The sequence below is a fragment of the Ornithorhynchus anatinus genome, chromosome 3 (genome assembly GCF_004115215.2).
Source record: "Ornithorhynchus anatinus isolate Pmale09 chromosome 3, mOrnAna1.pri.v4, whole genome shotgun sequence".
NCBI classification, from domain to species: Eukaryota; Metazoa; Chordata; class Mammalia; order Monotremata; family Ornithorhynchidae; genus Ornithorhynchus; species Ornithorhynchus anatinus.
Genome location: NC_041730.1, coordinates 80,892,717 through 80,915,332, shown reverse-complemented (window position 1 = coordinate 80,915,332; position 22,616 = coordinate 80,892,717). Strand labels below are relative to the sequence as shown.

The 22,616-nt window shown below is 41.8% G+C and overlaps 1 protein-coding gene across 1 annotated transcript in view; it reads right to left on the bottom strand.

The window, feature by feature from the left end:
• Window positions 1-262: 262 nt before the first annotated feature.
• The window catches only part of FGF10 (fibroblast growth factor 10), a 104,855-nt gene continuing 82,501 nt past the window's right edge, over window positions 263-22,616 (bottom strand). The window contains exons 2-3 of the mRNA XM_029059009.2: window positions 13,044-13,147; window positions 263-3,303 (exon numbers count right to left, since the gene is read on the bottom strand). Coding sequence (XP_028914842.1) covers window positions 3,106-3,303; window positions 13,044-13,147 — 302 coding nt within the window. The 3' untranslated portion in view covers window positions 263-3,105. The remainder of the gene's footprint in view (window positions 3,304-13,043; window positions 13,148-22,616) is intronic.

The window sequence follows — 22,616 nt, the reverse complement described above, 5'->3', positions numbered from 1 at the left end:
GAAATTCTTCTTCACCCACAGTTTTAGGTGGGTCTCGGTAACAGGACAAATCTAAAGCATTTGGTTGTTATTAGAGTAAGGATAGCTGACTCACACATGCAAAGAATTAAAGAAACCTTACAAATGTTTGAGTGATTCTTGTTGTTGTTGTTGTTTGAGGCTATGGAGCACTTAACCACATCCTGTAGTACACATGGCTCTTTGACTTTTTCTTTTTATTACTCAGTTTAATTTGAGGATAATAAAACAAACAAGGACAATATTTTTATTCTCTATCCCAGCATTTTATTATTTGTATTTAAATGTAACATACTGTACATTGTTGTTCAGGCTTTCCTGGGAGGCCGGAGGGGGAGGGAAATGGGGAGGGAAACGGGGAGAGCAATGTTTTATCTGAAAGAGGGATCCTCTTCGCACCGGAGCCTGAAAGGACACACACTTACGTTGAATAGTCTTAACATTACGGACTGGCCACACTTTCCACTCAGGCATCGCTCCTCCACACTCAGTGAAGCTATTTCCTCCGACCCTCCAGGCCGTAGCGTGTCAGTCTCAGAATCAGATGGCAACGGATGACAGGCCGTGTCTCCTGAGTCAGGCCACCATTTTGGACTCTGTGTACCTTCACTCCCCAGGCAGCAACATCTGGATCTATATCTGCTAGCTTCCCCCCAAGGTGATCTTTTCTATTCTTGGCCTCTGCAGCACCGGTGCTGTTTTGCTAGAAGCTGTTTGAGTGTTTTGAATCCTATAATTATGAATGTTTACACATAGGTTCTTCAGTAATCTAAATGGTAGGTGAAATAAGACACCGATTAGGGCCCTACATGCTGTTAAGAGTGGCCATCCAATACTATATTTGTCTAACCAAACATTTAATTTCTGTTGTGGGTGGTCTGGGCTGACCTGTCCTATGCAATTATTATTTTAAAATTTGAAACCAAAGCCCCTGGCCCCTACAGGGCAGCATTAGGTTCTTTGCTTTTAAGTCTCAGTTACCAAGCTAATGTTTTACATCAGTTTTCCAACCGTAGGTAGTTAAGATTAAACATTTAAAAAATCTCACTTGTCAACAAGCAAAGCAGGAAACAAAATACCTTGAAATGCAACTTTAGCCAGAAGCCAAAATGCTGTGCCTCAAATGTATTTCTTTTCAATCATCCACCTTTATTTAAGGAACAGGAAAGACAATAGAACTGTTTAGTATTTTATGGGAAAGCTTCTTTATACAGCTAATATTTAAATAACAGAATAACAGTGGAAATGCCGGGTAAGCACTGACTCAAATAAGTTATAAGAAGACCACAAAACGCCAGCTTTCCTAGAGGTTAAACTTTAGTAAAAAGACACATTTAGTGAGTCTCTCCTTTGTACCAAAATACAGTCTCCAAACAATAAAAATAAACAGACTTTTCCTCAATGAGAAAGATGAAGATAAAATTGCAGCATCAATATAATCTCATAGTCATCCCTTAAACAATTAGAACAAAATAATATTCTACTACATTTTTAATCACTACAGACACTGCAAAGGCTTATGTATTTATTTAGTGGAATACATTGTGAAGACTGGTATGTGGATGTTCGGTTTTCTATTTACCTGCTCTAACAAAATGAATCTCAATATGGTTGAATTAAAGAGCTTTCCAAAGCTATTTCAATTTGTGAAAAAGAAGTTTTTTTTGTCAAAAAAAAAAAGATGAATCTTACAGCTTGAACTCACTTCAGTATAAAATGAAGGATACACTGTTCTATAGTTGCTCAGCTTAAACCACAGTAAAGAGTCACACTGCCTAACAAATACCCCGATAATTGCTCTGGGAAGATTTACGGTTACGGCTGTATAAAATGGTCCTTCTCTATCTGGGCAGCAGTGAGGTGGCTTTCCCTTGAGGCGTGCTTACTAATAGGGAGCACTGTGGGAACGGAGCTAGTTAAATGGATCAATCGATTGTATTTATTGAGCGCTTACTGTGCACCTTACTAAGCGGTCGGGAGAGTGTAATATAACAGAGTTGGTAGACAAGTTCCCTGCCCACTGTGAGATACTGACTAATTGTCTTCACTCTCCATCTGGATGAATAGGAATCCCATCACCAATGGGTTTTGGGACGAGGCATTCTTTTCGAGGAGCGACATTTGGCTGCATCTTGCCATTTCTTCACAGCAGTAGGGATGTCTGAGACAGTGTGGTTTCTAAGCGATTGCAGGCCCACACAACACATCCCAGGCCTCCACCCTCCCCGGATTCACCGTCTGCTGGATCTTATTCCTTAAGTGCAGCGTCAGCCAGAGGAAAGCCAGTCAGACTTGGTTGGTTGCTGTACACCCGATGGAGTCCACGTTGTTGCTCATTTCCTAATTTCAAGGGAGTTTACCAAATACCAGACACTATTCCTTAATGAACAGACACGTGGTGTGCTTAAAAAAAAGAAAAATCAGAAGGCCACTGAGAAAACATTTCAAACCAAAAAAAAGATATTTAACATCCTATTAAATAAATAACTTAGAAAGAAATAGAAAGGGTGGAAGGCAGAATGCACAAAGCATACCATACTTTTCATTTTGTTAGAACAGTTTTGCCTTAATGGTTTTACATGTCTTAGTCCTGTCCGTTCTTCCATGATGCTACACCAAAAACGGGTTCGGTTGTGTACATGACCCCAAGTGCTTCCAGTAAATGCTTGCATCTCTAACTGCTCAATGGATCGTTAGGCTTGAATGAGCAATGAAAGTCTCTGAAACGAGTTAGTATTCCATAAATAACTTTCTCCGAAGATCAGTCAAAAGATTGTCTCACATCCTTCAAGTTCTATCACGGAGATAAAAACAAAACAAACAAAAAAAACCCACATTGTTCACAATGGGGACCAGTGCCCATCCCATATGATCCAGCCTCTATCTTGATTATGAGAGGACACAGAAGTAAGTGAAAGTATTTCCTATGCCAGCAGCTAGCACACACCCTCCAAAGCTCTCCCTCTTCCGCAGAGCAGATGTCTGCACTCTGTCTTTGCCATGGGAGATTGCTCTTCTTGAGTATTGCCAAGGATTCTCGGCCAAAGAGCCTTGGTTTTTCACTTCCTCAATAGGAAGTTCCTTTGCCTAGGAAGGCACAACCATCGGGAGAAAATGCGCTGAAGTGTTTTTCCTTCGTGTTCTCTGTCCCCTCCTTGGAGCTCCTTTCCCATTCAAGGCTACGTACATTTGCCTTCCATTGTGTTGCCAGTTAAAGGATGCGTATGTGTTGTAGCCATTCTCCTCTATCCTCTCCTTCAGTTTACAGTCACTGTTGAATTCTTTCTGTAAAAGATAAAATGGAACCATCTCAGACAAGGAAAAGGCATTCGGAATCGATTTTACTCTGAATGGAAGACCGGAAGTAGCTGGAGTTGAGCTTCTGAACCATCCCAGTCGTATTTGTCCACCTACTGTGCCCGTGGAAGCCAAACTTGCAGAGTAAGCCTCATTAAAAAAAATGAAAGAAAATAAGATTTCCAGGGATGAAAACAGAAAAGCAATTTCAAATGATGATTAACTCGACTTGCAATTGAATCCCTTCCTGACTGCAAGCAGGTTTTAATGTAATCTTGAGAATATAAGCTCCTTAAAAGCAGGAATCATGTCTACCGACTGTACTATACTCTCTCAAGTGCTTAGTATAGTGCCCTGCATAAAGCAAATGCTCAACAAATACCATTGATTAGTTAATTATGTTTTCAGTATATGTCACAGCTGTGAAGCCACTAGGTCTCACGTAGTATAAAGAAACTCCTGTCACCTGGATAGGATTTAGGACCAAGGGAAAAAAAAGAAAACCTTCCTCAAATTTCCAAGTGAAAACCCTATGCTACCCTTTTTTTTTGTTGTTACATTGTTTTAATAAACCAGGCAAACTGCCAATATAGACAACTCAGAGGAGGTTATGTGTTTGACGAACACACAGAGAGGAAAATTCATTTTAGAAAATTTAATTGTTAATCCATTCCCCTTTGCAATTTTCCAGTCTCTCTGTAGCCCCACAAACCTTTCTGTCCCAAAAGCCTGTCACTTGGTGACTGTCATCTTCCACTCCACAGTCTTTCAGCTCTCACATACAGTAAATTGCTAAGTGCTGCCAGTTCTTCCACATTTCCAGGATCTGCCACTTCCTCTCCACCCAAACAGTCATCTATTTCAGCCTCAATCAATCAACAGTATTTAGATGCAGAGCAGAGCACTGGAGTAAGAACTTGGGAAGAGCACAACTGAATTGGTAGGTACATTTTTTGCCCACATGGCTCTTACTGTCTGCAAAGGGACACAGGCCTTTAAAATAGATTAATGATAGGGGAAAAGGTAGCCTCCTCACTGGTCTCATCTCAGGTTTCTTCTCCTTTCAATCTGTATTAAAGGCAGCTGCCCACATCATCTTCATAACATGCTACTTGACATCCATATGTCCCGCTACTCCTCAAAAATCTCCAGTGGCCACTTATTCCCCTCCTTATCATGCAAAATCTTTTTCCATTGACTTCAGCTCTTCACCAACTTTCTACTTCTTACATGTTATTTCTCTTCAGCTGATGATCCCCACAAAGTCTTTGTTCCTCCCAAGTTGACTTGGTTACTGCATCTTACTCTTCATTCTCCTGCCTCCCGTGCCTTGTTTATATTATTCCCCCAGCCTAGAATTTCCACCCTTCTTCAGTTTGTCAGATCACAGTTCTCCCTATTTGTAAAATCTCTTAAATGATGATAATTAATAATGCTGATATTTGTTAAGCACTTACTAGGTGTCAAACACTATTCTAAGCAATGGGGTAGATACAAGTAAATCAGGTCAGGCACAGTCCCTGTCCCATGTGGGGCTCACAGACTAAGTAATAATAATAGTAATTATGGTACTTGTTAAGGCTATACTGTTTAACAAGCACTGTTCTAAGCATCGGGATAGATACAATAATAATAATGTTGGTATTTGTTAAGCACTTACTAGGTGCCAAGCACTGTTCTAAGCACTGGGGGAGAAACAGGGTAATCAGGTTGTCCCATGTGGGGCTCACACATTTTTAATCCCCATTTTACAGATGAGGGAACTGAGGCACAGAGAAGTTAAGTGACATGCCCACAGTCACACAACTGACAAGTGGCAGAGCCGGGAGTCAAACTCATGACTTCTGACTCTGAAGCCCAGGCTCTTTCCACTGAGCCATGCTGCTTCTCCAGTTAATCAAGTTGGACACAGTCCCTGTCCCACTTGGGGCTCACACTCTTAATCTCCATTTTACAGAGGAGGAGGCGGCAAGTAAAAAGAAGGAGAGCAGATATTGAATCCCAGGTTCACAATGGATAAAACTGAGACATAGAGAAGTCGTGAGCTGCCAAAGGTTAGATGGAAGGTAATAATGTTGGTATTTGTTAAGCGCTTACTATGTGCCAAGCACTGTTCTAAGTGCTGGGGTAGACAAAGGGGAATCAGGTTGTCCCACGAGGGGCTCACAGTCTTAATCCCCATTTTACAGATGAGGTAACTGAGGCACTGAGAAGTTAAGTGACTTGCCAAAAGTCACACAGCTGACAAGTGGCCGAGCCGGGATTTGAACCCATGACCTCTGACTCCAAAGCCCGTGCTCTTTCCACTAAGCCACGCTGCTTCTCACTTCAGAGCAAGGATTAGAATACATATCCTCCAACTTCCAGACCCGAGCTACTTCCATAAAGCTGTGATTGTCTCTCATGTAGGAGTGAGAATGTCTCCCAACTGATTATCTATAACAGTGCTTGGAACGTTTTAATAATGACTACCATCATTATGATTATAATTGTCTCTGACTTCTCTCCCATTAGGTTGTAAACCCCTAGAGGGCAGGAAGCATAGCTTTTGCTTTTATTGTACTCACTCCAGCTCTTAGTAACATTGGATTTAAACTCCTTAGGGCAAGGAACTTGTCCTTTTTGGGAAACAGCGTGGCCTAACAAAAAAAGCAAAGGCCTGGGAGTTGGAGGATCTGGGTTCTAGTCCCAGCTCCACCACTTGTCTGCTGTGCGGCTGACCTTGGGCAGCTCACTTAAACTTTGCTGTGCCTCAGTTCTCTCATCTGCAAAATGGGGATTCAATCCCTGTTCTCCCTCCTACTTAGATTGTGAGCCCCATGTGGGACCTGATTATGCCGTATCTACCCCACCACTTAGGAAGTGCTTAATATAAATGACTCTACTAATAATAGTTATTATTTTTATTTTTCTATGACAGATTTCCCAGCTTTTAATACAGTGCTTAATATCGTTGATTGATGGACTGATGTTGAATGGATGTACATAACAGTGTATTCCAAGACTGTATTGTGCTCCCTTTAGTGACATGCAAGATGTGGGAAGGATGTTTAATTCACCAACACCATTCTAACCGAAGTGGGTAGTGAAAGAATGCACTAATAAAATCTGACTGTACTATATGCCAAATCCCTTGCTGTTTACCTAACAAATTAGCATTAGATTCATTTGCTTCAGGTTGACTGTAATTTGGCTTGACAAATAGCTAAGTGCTTTGTATAACTAATGAATTTCAGCCTTCAAGTTTAATCTTAGAGGAACACTGTCACTCTTGCTAAGAATCTCAAAAATTAAAATTAGAAATGTCTTTAAGACCAAAGACAGGTCTGCTGTGTGACCTTGGGTAAGTCGCTTAACCTCTCTGTGCCTCAGTTACCTCATCTGTAAAAAAGGGGGATTAAGAGTGTGAGCCCAATGTGGGACAGGGACTGTGTCCAACCTGATTCACTTGTATCTATCCCAGTGCTTAGAACAGTGCTTTGCACATAGTAAGTACTTAAGTACTATTATTATTATTATATTGCCATTTATCCTGGAGCTACTGGCAGCGTGAAGCAGGAGCCTGAAGAAGCAGTGTGGACTAGTGGATAAAGCACTGGCTTGGGAGTCAAAAGGACCTAGGTTCTAATACCAGTTCTGCCACGTGTGTGCAGTGTGACCTTGGGTAAGTAATAATGTTGGTATTTGTTAAGCGCTTACTATGTGCCAAGCACTGTTCTAAGCACTGGGGTAGATACAGAGTAATCAGGTTGTCCCACGTGAGGCTCACAGTCTTAATCCCTATTTTACAGATGAGGGAACTGAGGCCCAGAGAAGGTAAGTGACTTGCCCACAGTCACACAGCTGACAAGTGGCAGAGCTGGGATACGAACCCATGACCCATGGGCAAGTCATTTACCTTCTCTGTGTCTCAGTTACCTCATCTGTAAATTGGAGATTAAGACTGAGAGTTTATGTGGGACAGGGTCTGTGTCCACCTGATTAACTTGTATCTACCCCAGTGCTTAGTACAGTGCCCAGCACACAGTAAGTGCTAAAAAAACCCCCCAAAACCCATAAAAATATTATGAGGGTAGAGTAGAAAAACAACATGTATATTTACTTATTTCTCTGTTGGACTTATTACATAGTTAATACTATGCTATGGAGACTACGCTGGATAAACATGTGAATAGAAAACTATCTCATCCACAAGCCTCCACTACAATAAAATATGGAAAATAATCTGTAGAAGAACAATTTATCTGTAGTTATTGCCCGAACTACTGTCAAAACCATTCAGCTTTCTGGTTCTTCTACGAAAGAGCATTTCAGATAATAATCAATTAATGGTACTTACTGATTGCTTACCATGTGCAGACCACTGAACTGGGCACTTGGGAGAGTACAGTATAACAGAGTTGTTAGACAAGTTCCCTGCCCATAATGAATTTACAGTCTAGAGGAAAATAATGGTATTTATTAGGGAGTGAGCAAATCCAATCCTTTTTTAAAGTACTGTTCTAAACACTGGGGCAGATACAAAATGATCAGATTGGGACTTAATCTCAATTTTACAGGTGAGGCTACTGGGGCATGGAGAAGATAAGTGACGTGCCCAAGGTCACACAGCAGATATCATAGAACCAAATTAAAACCCAGGTCCTCTGAGTCTCAGGTCTGTGATTTTTTTTTTTAAATACAGTATTTGTTAAGGGTTTATATGTGTCAAGCACTATTCCAAGTGAGGGGGTAGATATAAATTAATTTGGCTGGATACAGTCTCTGCCCCTCTTGGGGCTCATGGTAGGAAGGGGAGCAAGTATTGAATCCCTATTTTGCAGTTTTGGGATCTGAAACACAGAGAAGTTAAATGACTTTTCCTAGGTCAAACAGCAGACAAATTGGAGAGTTGGGATTAGAACCCATGTTCTCTGGCTTCTAGGCCCAGGCTTTATCCACTAGACCACACTGCTCTCCTGTGCTCTTTCTATTAGGTCACATCAGAATACTGGATCTCACTTATCCTTTGCAAGTTGGACCATGAGGTACAGGATAATTCCCCACTGACCTCCCCTAAAACCCCAAATTGTCCTTGTGCTCCAGTTTAGCCAAGATAATCCCAACAGCTTTTTTTCCTTTAATATAAAAAATTCAAATATTCCACATTGGGTCTGTTCTAGCTAAACTTTCTGCTCTTCTGGACATTTCAAGGTACTAATTCTTCACGTTTCTCTGTATTAGGAAATACTTTGAGAAGCACAAGAAAGATCACAGGGTGTAACAACAATATTGCTTTGTATTTGTATTGTGCCTTTCAGGTGTACCACTCAGAGTGCTAAAAGGTAAAAACCTACTCCCATCCTACTAGTTGGCATATTTATATAGCTTGCCACACACAGAACTGTGGGAAATTATTGTAGGCTATGTAAAAAAGTACAAAATAATAATTGTATTATTCATTAAATGTTTACTATGGGTTAATTGATCAATCAGTGGCATTTATCAAACGCTTCTTGTGTGCAGAACACTGTGTTAAGTGCTTGGGAAAGTGCCATACAATACTGCTGGCCATCATAGTCCCTATCCATAAGGAACTTAGACTCGACAGGGTCTCATGAGGGACAAAGACCGTGTTTAATTTCCACCTGTGTATTTTCTCCCAGAGCTTAAAATACAGCACCCTGCACATAGTAAACACATAATAAATACTATTGTTAATACTACTATTACTACTACAGGAGGAGACAAACATTAAGATAAATTGCAAATAGGGGAAATAATAGAGTGTAAGAAAATGTACTTAAATGTACGAAGTGCCCCTGCAGGTATAAGATAATTAGATCAGAAACAGTCGCTGTCCCACATGGGGCCCAAAATCTAAAGAGGAGGGAGAGCAGGTATTGAATCCCCATTTAGCAGTTGAAGAACCTGAGGCATAGGGAAGTTAAGTGATTTACCCAAGGTCACACAGCAGGGAAGTAGAGGATTGGGATTAAAACCCAGGTCATCTGGCTCCCAGATCTATGCTTTCTCCATTAGGCCACACTGCTATTGAATGAGATGGAGCCATTCTTTACTATAGTGGAGGGAGTAGTGGGATAATAAGTATAAAAGGAGGAAGCAGTGTGATCTAGTGGAAAGAGAAAAGAACTGAGAATAAGGAGACTGAGGTTCTAGTTTCTGATCCACCACTTGTTTGATTTTGGATAGGTCACATAACTCCCTTGGTTCTCAGTTTCCTTATCCCTAGGGAGGGAGTTCTTACGTCAGGGGCAGGATGTGGACGAGAGGTCCATGGCGAGATAGATGAGGTCAAGGTACAGAGAGGAGGTTGGCATTGGAGGAGCGTAGTATATTGGCTGGGTTGTAGTAAGAAATCAGAAGGTTTCATTAGGATGGAGCAAGGTGACTGAGAGCTTTAAAGCCAATGAAAAGTAGTCTCTGCTTGATGCAGAGGCGGATAGGCAATTCCTGGAGGTTGTTGAGGAGTGGGGAAATATGGACAGAAATAGTTTTGTAGAAAAATGATCTGGACAGCAGAGTGAAGTGTGGACCGGAGAGGGGAGAGGCAAGGAGGTCAGGAAGGAGGCTGATGCAATAGTCAAGGCAGGCTAGGATGAGTGCTTGGATCAACACTGTAGCATTTTGGATGGAGAGGAGAATCCGTATAGATTTGGTAGACACATTCGCTACTCATAAGGTACTCACAGTCTAGAGGGGTAGACAGGCATTAAAATAAATTATGGTTATGTACAGTGTATTAAAGGTACAGTTACGAGTGCATAGGTGACTCAGAATGGAGACAAACTGGGGAAATTAAGATTTAGTTGGGGAAAAATAATTCTAATAGGTGAACAAATATTTCGTGTGCTTCAGTATTCTGATCAAGATTTAATTTCCCTTTCAAGTATTCAGAAAGCAGGAACTGTGTCCTTTAATTGTAACTCCTCAAGTACCTTGAACAGTATTCACCACATAGCAGGCACCCAAAAGAATGATCCCCACATGGTAGACACCCAATATCATGCCCAGTACAGTGCTCGCCACCCAGCAGCCCCCTAGTACAGTGCTCTCCAGGCAGCAGATATCCAGTACAGTGCTCTGTATGCAGTAGAAAACCAGATGCTGTGCGGTGTCCTCTGTGGGACCTCAATAAACACTAATGAATTGTTTCAAATTGTCACTTATCATTTGCATGGAGATGGTAAAATGCTTTCATTTTTTTCACTGAATTAATGATTCTCAATTAAAAATTGAATCTATGCTCTCAGCTCGCTGACACAGCCACAGACCCTTGGGGGGGGAAAAAAAGTCACCCCTGGGAGTAAAATTTCATTTTCCTCCAATAGCACACACACTTGCCAAATCCAAAGAATGCATGACCTCACGTTTTTTACTCCAACCTCTGTAGTTCATGAATGTGAAAATCTGAAAAAGCCCTCCTGTCCAGCCAGCTGCTGAAATCCATCCCCTCTTTTAGGAACACATTCAGTTATTTAAGAGAAAAAGTGAGCCTCTTTTGTTCTCTCTTTTAATCTGTAAATCCCCAGAGGATTCAAACCTGTAAAAACACGTGACTCAAAAAAGAGCGAGACTCTCTTGCCTTTTCCGTCCTCATCTTCATAATTTTGTCTTAAATGATAGTCAAATGGCCACGACCGAAAAATGTTCACTAAATTTAAGCCCTACATCAGTTCTACTTCCAGTTACCTTCCTTCGGTATTGAACCCAGCCTGACAGTCAGACCAGCTCAAATATCTGCAGTCAGCAGCAGCTCCATCCAGCCCCATTTTCTGTTAGACTCAGAATATGCCCTTGACCGTCTTTATGTGAAATTGCTTCACTAAATACCTACATCTGTGGGGCACTTTTATTTCTCAAAGTGTGTTTACATTTTTCATCTCATTTTCTGCTCTCAACATCACTGGGAGGTAGCAAGAGGCAGGCACAACTGTCGTCATTTTACAGGTGAGGAAACTGCGGACCAGAGAGGTTATATGCCTCGTCCCAGGTCACAGTGTCCAGTGGAAGAGCTGAGACTAGAGCCTGGGTCTCTCGATTCCCAGTGCTCTGTGACTTACTGGAAGCCCAGTGGAGGATGTAGCACTAGGTTCAAGACGGTATCTGGGAGCTGTTCTCTGTCGGGCTGACCGTCCAAGAGCCTATGCCTCTTCTGTACTTTTGTTCCTCAGTTTCCTCATCTGTCTAAGAGCATATGAGGTCACCTGTGGTCTAGCTCTGGGGAAGATTATCAGGGAATGCCCAAATCTCTTCAAAAGTTACATCAATATAAATTGGCACTGTGTGAGAAGGGTACTTGAGCCCACAGTGTGAGAATGCCAGTTGGGTCATGTTTTAATCACTCCCACCTTATGTATTCGTAAGTGACCTTGGCCTTTAGCAATGTCTCCCTCTACCCTCCCTAGCTAATCACTGTTGTCAAGTCAATGTGTCCAAGTATTTCCAAGTGAGGCCCTGTTGGGTAAGCCAAGCAGAATCCTCCATGAGGAATGCAAAAAGGGAACTTGCAGGACTCAGAGAGCTATGTTCTACTCACAGCTGCTTGAGAGACCTAGTGGAAAGATCAGGGGGCTGAGAGTCAGAAGACCTGGGTCCTAATCTCGGATCTTCTACTTACCTGCTGCATGACCTTGGGTCAGTCACTTAACTTCTTTTTCCCGATTCCCTCTTTGATTTCTTTAAGGTATTTGCTAAGTGCTTACTATGTGTTAAACACTTTTCTAAGTAATGGGGTAGATACAAGTGAATTAGGTTGGACCTAATCCCTGTCCTGCTTGGGTCTCACAGTCTAAATAGGATGGAGTAGGATTTAATCCCCATTTTACAATTGAGGAAAATTGAGGCACCAAGAAGTTAAGTAACTTGCCCAAGTTCACAGAATAAGCAACTGGCAGAGACAGGAGTAGAACCCAGGTCCTTGGACTTCCAGACCCATGCCCTCCACTAGACCGCAGGGCTTCTCCTTTCTGCATCCCCTAGGCATTTAGATATGTACCTTTGAGCACCTGATGTTCCCCTTAACCTCAGTCACACAGTTCTTATGTACTTATCCTTTATTTATATTAATGACTGTCTCTCTCTCTCTAGATTATAAGATTCTTGTGGGCAGGGAACATGTCTACCAACTCTGTTGTATTGTACTCTTCCAAGAGCTTAATGTACTATTCTACACACAGTAACTCCTGAATAAATGCCTCTGATTGATTTTCCTCATCTGTAAAATGGGAATCCAATGCTGTTCTCCCTCCTGCTTAGACTGTAAACCTGATGAGGGACTGGAACTCTGTCTGATCTAACTAGCATGTATCTATCCCAGCACTTAGTACAATGATTGACACACAATAATGGTGATATCAGTTAAGCGCTTACTATGTGCCAAGCACTTTTCTACGCGCTGGGGTAGATACAAGGTAATCAGGTTGTCCCAGGTGGGGTTCACAGTCTTAATCCCCATTTTACAATGAGCTAACTGAGGCCCAGAGAAATGAAATGACTAGCCCAAGGTCACACAGCAGACAAGTGGTGGAGCCAGGATTAGAACCCATGACCTCTGACTCCCAAGCCCGGGGTCTTTCCGCTAAGCCATGTTGCTTCTACACATTTAACAAATACTACTATTATAAATTCATCAGCAGATAGCAAAGCTACTTGGCACCTGGAGAAAATCCCAAACTCGGGGTAGTGTCTTCCTGAAGTCTTTTTGGTCATAAAAGCAGCATACTTACTGAGCCATAGAGTTTTCCTCTCTTGTTCATGGCTAAATAGTAGTTGCTGTTAATGGCCTTGACCGCCACCACTCCAATTTCCACTGACGTTATCTCCAGTATACCTAAAAGGCAAAAGAAGGAGAGGCTCAACACAAGGAGTCCAAAAAACTTGTTGACACTAAGAGGAAACCACTCTGGAAATAATTTTCTCAAAAAGAAAAGTTCTCCCTCCTGTTTAGACTGTGAGCCCCTTGTGGGACAGGTACTGTGTCCAACCTAATTGATTTCCATCTACCCTACTGCTTAGGACAGTCTTCTATACATAGTAAGTGCTTAATAAATACCATAAAACAAATAACATGAACAATAAGCCCTTCAAGGCATGAGAAAATCCAGCTAACATCTAGAAATGAACAATACACTTTAAAAACATTCCTCTGCACTTTATTATGAGCCCCTATAGGAAAACGTTGTTTTAATTAAAATGCTTCCTTTGCAAACTCTGCAGTTTCAAGCCTATAAATATTGAAACAGCTCTACTCTTCTGAGACTAGATTGTACTGCAATTTATCAGAACACCCATCTGAACTACAGCATTATAATAAATCTATAGCATATGTCAATAATATCTCAGATTGACCTCAATCTGCAAAAACAGTGGTAAACTATTTCTTTCTTGTAGGGCATTTAGATATACTAAATCTCCTGGCTGCTTTTAGGGGATAAATTCGTTTTTGGCAAGCGTGTTGACATTTGGGATATAGAAAGACTGACCTTAACGTCCACATTGTCTGTCTTTAAAGTACCAGAAACACTATGCCATGTTAGAAAAAAAAAAAGAATTATCAGCATTTTCCCCCTAACAGAAGAAGTCTTTCTGGATGAATGGGGCCACAGGGAATTGTAATAGATAGGCCACATAAATTTTCACCTTTATTCTGCAAGCTCAGGTTAATAGAAGTGAAAGTCACCATTTGACAACTTGGTTGGGGGTGATTTGGGAGGAGGTGGGGATCTTGGGATGGTTTTCTGTGGGCATATGTCCTTATCACCTTCCCTACCTCTATAACCCTTAAGAGTGTTCTCGGACTGATCGGTGGTCTGTGAGAATGTAGCTACTACTTTTTATAGGGCAGAGCACAGTCTATACTGATTTATTAACATTTTATATGCCTTTCAGTTCACTTATTCGGTTTATTCATATATTGAGTTTTTATTTTGTTTGGCTTACTTTTACTCTTTCTAATTGTATCTATGATTTTCCTCCCATTCCCACTATGTCCGGATGGCTTACGTCTACCTAGTTCACCCATTAATCAATCAATGAATGGAATTTATTGAGTCCTTACTATGTGCACAGCACTATACTAAGCACTTGGGAAAATACAATATAACAGAGTGGGCAGACACAACCCCTGTCCACAATGAACTTTCAGTCCTCAGGGTGACTAGTTTCTAAGTTCCTGAATGAGAACAACATTTGTGCTATTAAACAATTACAAATGTCCAGTACATTGCTTAGACACACCAGGCAGCCAGTACAGTCAGCAGATACCCAGTATAACACTTAGGAAGTAGTAGACATGCAATTAAGGATGATGAATAAAGAATAACTTTAGGGCTTCCCACTGCTGTGCACATTCCCTGCACCCTCCCACTTCAACCACTGAAACAGAAACATGCTTTGCAAGTAGGTACACCATGTGTTTCTTAAAACTGCAACCCCCTTGGCAGAAACCTGCTACCTTTTGGGGACCCTGGAGGCATGAAGTTCCCCTGGCCCCACCCAGGGAAGACCAAACTAGTGGAGCCAAAGAAGACCAACAGAAGACCAAACTTCTGTTGGGGAAGAACTAGGAGATTCCGAAAATCAACATCAAACTTAGATGCACGTCAGGTCAGATGGTCCTTGGATGCCCTCTGAAGTGTTGAGTCTGCCGAGTACCTGCAGGGTATCTAGGAAAGCCCAAGTTGCTCTGGGGCTGCTTATTCTTGCATGCTGCATATGTGCCCAGAGTGGTGGATTATAGGCATTGTGCAAAGGAGCAAGCAAGTCAGGGCTGTTACTCTAATAATGTTGGTATTTAAGCGCTTACTATATGCCAAGTAATAATAATGTTGGTATTTGTTAAGTGCTTACTATGTGCAGAGCACTGTTCTAAGCGCTGGGGTAGATACAGGGGAATCAAGTTGTCCCATGTGGGGCTCACAGTCTTAATCCCCATTTTACAGATGAGGTAACTAAGGCACAGAGAAGTTAAGTGACTTGCCCACAGTCACACAGCTGACAAGTGGCAGAGCCGGGATTCAAACTCATGACCTCTGACTTCAAAGCCCGTGCTCTTTCCACTGAGCCACGCTGCTTCAACAGAACAGTTAGTACTGTTCTAAGCACTGAGGTAGAAACAAGGGAATCAGGTTGTCCCAGGTAGGGCTGACAGTCTTCATCCCCATTTTACAGACAAGGTAACTTAGGCACAGAGAAATGAAGTGACTTGCCCAAGGTCACACAGCTGACAAGTGGTGGAGCTGGGATTAGAACACATGACCACTGACTCCCAAGCCCGTGCCCTTTCCACTGAGCCACACTAATCCACTGCAAAGTTGTATGCAACATGCCCACAGTCCCATTTCTCTTCCACCCATGCCCCTGCCCAAGATAGTACTGCTTGTAGTTGGTGGTGAGGAAGGCCAAGCTCCAGATTGGGGGAATTGCTTTGTGTACCTTTGTTTACAGTATCATTTGTCCAGCACTGTTCTAAGCTCTGGCGTAGATAAAGGTTTATCAGGTTGGACACAGTGCCTGTCCCACATGAAGATCACTCTTAATCCCCATTTTATAGATGAGGTAGCTGAGGCCAGAGAAGTTAAGTGACTTGCCCAAGGTCATAAAGCAAACAACTGAAACCAGAATTCAGATCCTCTGACTCCCAGGCCCCTGCTCTTTCCATTAGGTCTTGCTACTTCCCAGGTTACACTCAGCCTCTAGATGGATTAGTAGTTCTCCCCCCACCCCACTTTAAGTCCATATGGGTCCAAGTCTTACATAAATCTGTGATAGAATTTACAGATCGAATTAAGATACACGAGTAACCATTAGGGGGATGCCGAAGATGAACGGATCCAGGGAGAAACACCAAACTAAGGGCTTGTACTCATCCTAAAGAAGTTCTCTGTCTCTCCGCCCCATCCACATTATCCCAAAACAGTTGAAGACTACAGATGGAATCACAGATGAAGAATCTCACACAGACAGCAAGCCTGCTGCAGCAATCTTCTGACTACACTTTCTACTATCAAGGAGGAGGTGTTTGGAACATCCAAAATAAAGCATAGCTTTAACTTTGAGTTTTGCTCCAAATAATACTTCAGTCACAGCCATGGAAGAAGGATAAGCATCTGCAGCTGATGAAATTCCTGCCAAAATTTCCTTGCATCCCTAAAATAAGCCCTCAAGTTTTTCTTCCACCGAAGAAGTTCCATAAGACTTCAAAGATGCTACCATAATCACCTCCTTCAAGAAGAAAGACTAGAGAATTGAATGTGGAAATGATTGCAGATTTACACTTTGCTTTACATTACTGACAAGATTCTAGCCTGAGCCCTTCTGGATAGACCACTGAAGAACAGGGTGACTGTTCATTAACTGAATCACAGTGTGACTTCAGAACAAAGAGAAGCATAGCAAGTAGGATCTCTCCGGAATGACAAATAAAGGAAAAGTGCAGAGTAATGTTAAGGCCTCTATTTTCAACTCATTGCTCTACAGAGCCACATAAACCCATCAACCGACTAACTATGAAACACAGTTCCCTGAGAAATTCACCCAAAATTCTTATATGTTTTCATTTTGGTGTGGTCAGTTGTCAGTTTAAGGAATAATATCTGACTCTCCAGTGCTGCTGAAACACAACAAGGATGGGTAGCTAATGCAGTCTTATTCTTTATGGGTAAGGATCCCATTTACCAAATTTATTATATTGTAATCTTTCAAGAGTTTAGTATGGTGTTCTGCTCACAATAGGCACTCAATAAATGATTGACCGATTCTAAGGACTCTGCTTGAGGATGTAATGAGAGATCTGGAAGATAGAGTGAAATAGGTTTTTGATCCAACTGAAAACTCTTCCCTGAAAACTCTTCCAACTAAATAGACTGTGGGTATCCTCAAAGTCTTTATGATATCCCTCCAGGAACTGCTACATGCTAACTGCTCTGCATGCACATTCACAAGAAAGCAAATGATTAGAAACACTTTCCTGAGTTGACTCACAGCTATGGACCAGCAGTAAGTCTGGTGAAAACCACGTGTACATACGAGCCTATGCCCAGAAAATGCCCTACACAATAGGTGATTTTCACTGGCAACACATATCTTAGGCTTATCTTTGGAACTATGAGACTTAAACCTGTCTCCCCATTTAGATTCTAAGCTCACTTTGGGCAGGGAACATATCTACCAACTCTGTTCTCTGTTGTATTTACTCTCCCAAGTGCTTAGTACAATACTCTGCACACAGTGAGTGAAGCAGCATGGTCTAGTGGACAGGGCATGGGTCTGAGAGTCAGAAGGACCTAGGTTCTAATCCCTGCTCTGCCACATGTCTGCTGTGTGACTTTTTGGCAAGTCAATTAACTTCTCTGGACCTCAGTTACCTCATCTTTAAAATGGGGATTAAGAGTTGAGCCCCATGTGGGACAGGGACTATTTTCAACCTGATTAAGTTGTATCTACCCTAGCGCTTAGGCAGCATGGCTCAGTGGAAAGACCCCAGGCTTGGGAGTCAGAAATCATGGGTTCAAATCCCGGTCTGCCACTTGTCAGCTGTGTGACTGTGGGCAAGTCACTTAACTTCTCTGTACCTTGGTTACCTCATCTGTTAAATGGGGATTAACTGTGAGCCTCATGTGGGACAACCTAATTACCCTGTACCTACCCCAGCGTTTAGAACAGTGCTATGCACATAGTAAGCACTTAACAAATACCAACATTATTATTATTACATAGTAAGTGCTTAATAATTACCATTATTATTATTATTAATAATAATCATTATTAATAAATACCAATGATGGCCTTCAATAGTAGACATATCCAGCTACCAGAGCAGATTCACCAGTGCCACCTACGAACTAGGTTCAACTAGAATCAGCCTCCCGGGATTACCACCAAAAAGGTTCCAGAATGCAAACGTGGCTTAATGAATAGAGCTTAGTGGATAAAGGCTGGGCGTCAGAAGGACCTGGTTTCTCATCCAGGCTCCACCACATGTCTATTATGTGACACTGGGCAAGTCACTTCAATTCTCTTACCCTCAGTTACCTCATGTATAAAATAGGGATTAAGAGCACGAGCCCCATGTGGAACAGGGACTGTTCCCAAACTGATTAACCTGTATCTACCCCAGTATTAAGAATCATGCTTCATACATAATAAGCACTTAACAAGTACCATAATAATTATTATTAATCAGGTCAACAGCACTGAGGTGATTGCACAGCAATTCAGCACTGCATGAGGAGAATGAAGTGTAGGAAAACAGCCAAAACAGATGCTGCACCATTAACTCAAACCTGTCAGCTGTGTGACTTTGGGCAAGTCACTTAACTTCTTGGTGCCTCAGTTACCTCATCTGTAAAATGGGGATTAAGACTGTGAGCCTCACGTGGGACAACCTGATTACCCTGTATCTACCCCAGTACGTAGAACAGTGCTCGGCACGTAGTAAGCGCTTAACAAATACCAACATTATTATTATTGTTATTAAGGCAGGAGGGCAGAACCGTTGATTTCAGAGATTTAAAGACATGCTGAAGCAGAGGCTCTATCAAACAAGAGAGCCCTAATCCAGCAGTGTAGCCTGTCTATCAGTGAGAGGGGAAGAATGAAGGCTTTGTGAAGATCTGGATGCTAAGAGGCAGGAGGGAGGGAGGACCTGATCCAGAAAAGACTATCAGGTCGGCATGGAATCTCTTCTTACATACAGACAATGTGGAAAGTAGCATCACTATGCATCAGTTATTTTAGCTGCAGTGGCAGGCATGGATAGGCCTTTATCAACAGTAGTCTGTTTTTGAAAAGAAAGGCCAGGTAAGTATATTTGTGTAGGTGTGTCTACAAATATAACCTACATCTCTATCTATATATGATTAACTCACTGCCAAAAATAATAACTGTGGTACTTAAGTGTTTCTTATGTGCTGAGCACTGTACTAAGCACTTGGGTAGATACGAAGTTCATCAGCTTGGATACAGTCCCCATCCCACTTGGAAATTACAGTCTAAGTAAGGGGGAGAACAGGTACTGAATCCCCATTTTACAAATGAGGACACTAAGGTGCAAAGAAGTTAGGTGACTTGCCCAAAGTCACTCAGCCTGCATGTCGCAGAGCTGGAATTAGAACCCAGGTCCTTTGATCCCAGGACCATGTAGGTTCCGCAAGAAGTTGTTTTTACCAAAAGTGCACCAAAGTAGACCTGATCCCAATATCCATTAGATATTTCAATTCCTATCTAGATTCTGGAGCTGCCCCTGGGGGGTGATATATGCCTCTGCTCAGGCATCAGTACCAAAGGACAATAACATCCATCTTAGTTCCCCTTTTTATTTCAGTGCTATTGTTGGTTTTTGAAAATAGTGATGTTTGGATTGAGTGAATATATTTTATTCATTTTTTTATTAAAAACGAAACTTTATCTCAAAGTGGAGTCAGAACACCTGCCCGCTGTGTGACCTTTAAACAAGTCACTTAACTTCTCTTTACCTCATATGTAAAATAGGGGTTAAATGCCCGTTCTCCCTCTCCCTCTGTTTTATATCTACTCCAGTGTGTAGTGCAGTGCTTGACACATAGTAATGCTTACCAAAACTACTATTATTATTATTTTTATTAACAAATAAGCATGATACTTACAGTTTCTACCTTTTCTGGAAGTACCAAATTTGAGTTTCACAAGACAATCCTGTGATTTGTGCTTCATTTATTCTTGGTAGTAGTAACAGACCAATCCCTGAACTAAGTTTTTACTGAGGAGCAGGGTAACACCCTGATCACTGGGAAAGAATATGTGGGTGGGAATTGGACACGGTCCTTGCCTTCAAGGGCTCAAAATTTAAGAATATAAAGCCAAAAGAGAGGGGACAAGCCACAAAAACATAAGGAAAGTTGAAACAATAAAATACAAAAGCAACATAAAAGCCAAGGACAAATGCACAAATTGAAACCAAAAAGCAGCAGGGTACTCTGTCTAGAGAGAAGAGTTTCAGGCTCTTCGTGACTCAAAGCCTATACTTACAATCACAGCTGAAGCCACAGTTATGGCATTCATTCAATAGAATATATTGAGCATCTACTGTGCTTGAACATTGTTTTGGGTGTCTGTCATGTACACAGCATTGTAATGAGAAGCTACTGTGTCAAAAGAACCAATTGTAATATTAAATAATTGTCCTTTGGACTCAAAGAACATATCACTGAGAGTGAGGTTCACTTATGATCAACTTTAGGAACACGTAATAAGAAATGTAGACATGTTGCTTGACCTCAAGGCACTCAACAGTCCAGAGTAGTACCTGCTTGAATAATAATAATAATAATAATTACGATATATGTTCAGCGTTTACTATGTGCCAGACACTGTCCTAAGCACTGGGGTGGACACACCAAATCAGACTGGACACAGTCCCTGTCCCCTTTGGAGCTCACAGTCTTTACAGTCTTTACAGATGGGGGAAATGAGGCCCAGAGAAGCAAAGTGACTTGTCTGAAGTCACACAGCAGACAAGTGGCGTAGCCGACATTGGAACCCCTGACCTTGTGACTCCAAGGCCCGTACTCTATCCACCACTCCATGCTGTTTCTCAATCTTATGCAAGGTGTGTTCCCAGAACCCTGTCTTTATTTCCTGATCCATAGATCTGTGGAGATTTGCTCATGGGAAACTGCTAACTAGTAGGGGGAGGGATCTGTCTGCAATGGAGGTCCAGGGAAGCAGCGTGGCTCAGTGGAAAGAAGCTGGGCTTCGGAGTCAGAGGTAATGGGTTCGACTACCGCCTCTGCCACTTGTCAGCTGTGTGACTGTGGGCAAGTCACTTCACTTCTCTGTGCCTCAGTTACCTCATCTGTAAAATGGGGATTAACTGTGAGCCTCACTTGGGACAACCTGATTACCCTATATTGACCCCAGTGCTTAGAACAGTGCTCTGCACATAGTAAGCGCTTAACAAATACCAACATTGTTACTATTATTATTGTCTAGGGCTGGCTATGCCATACAGGTCTCGGTTTACCTATCCCTAAGTGATTTGCACAAGGTCACACAGCAGACATGTGGTAGAGCTGGGATTAGAACCCAAGTCCTTCTGACTTTCAGGCCTGTGCTCTGTCCTTAGATCAGGCTGCTTCTCATTCATTCCTTCAATCTGTAGCACTTGTTGAGAATGCGTTGTGCACAGCATGAGCACCGTACCAAATCCAACTCAGTGGTTCAGCCATCCAATCAGCCACCTTTGTTATTTCTGTGAATCCAGTATTGGTTGATTTTTCCACTTATTTATGCTGATTTCGGTTACTTTTGGCATTTCTAGTTTATGTTTTCCTTCTGGGCCTCATTACCTTTGCCTGCCTGTTGTTTCCATTAGATTATAAGATCCTTGAGGGGCGGGACCATATCATTTATATTTATTGCATATTTCCAAGCAGTTAGTAACGATAATAATGACTGTAAACTCTTCATGGGCACGGAACATGTTTACCAACTCTGTTCTACTCTCCCAGGCATTTAGTGTAGTGCTCTCCACAAAGTAAGAACTCATAAATACAATCGACTGATGGATTGAGAAACATTTACTATGTGCCAAGGACTGTATTTATCATTACGGGATACAGATTCTGTCCCACCTGTGTCTCTTGCTCTAAGGGGTAGGGAGAACAGGTATTACTTTGCACACAATAGGTATCCAGAACAATGCTCTACCCATAGAAGATGCTAAATAAATACAAATGATTGCGGGGATTGAGGACTGTTCTACCTCTTTCTTTTTCCCTCCTCTGGATGAATTACCAACAAGAGGCTGAAATAGCCCTCTGCTAATACTGAAAAGCGTTTTTAAGCTTTTCATACACCCACTAGATATTGGGTTTGTCTGGTAATTTTGAGACTATGATATCCTGTAAGAGAATGGGAAAATCAGTTGCAGACTTTCCAATTGTTTATTTTAAGCAAATTACACAACTTTTGATTGTTGTTATCACAGTTGCCCCTAGGGCCAAATGGGGAAGACTGTTGAAGATAATAAGCAATATGTAAAAGTTTCACATCATCCTCTTTATTTCTTGCATAAATACCATATTGGTGCTTTAAAAGACAAACTAGTATTCACCAAAATTAAAACAAGGACCTTCTTATTGTGTTTCCATGGTATTCATTGAGTGCTTAATGCAAGCAGAGCCCAGTACTTGCGAGATATGATCTGTTCCCACAAGGAGTTTACAGTCTACTGAAGGAGAAGCAGGGCCCTGGCTCTTCTTGTCTGCTGTGTGATCTTAAACAAATCACTTAACTTCTCTGTGCCTCTGTTCCCTATTTAT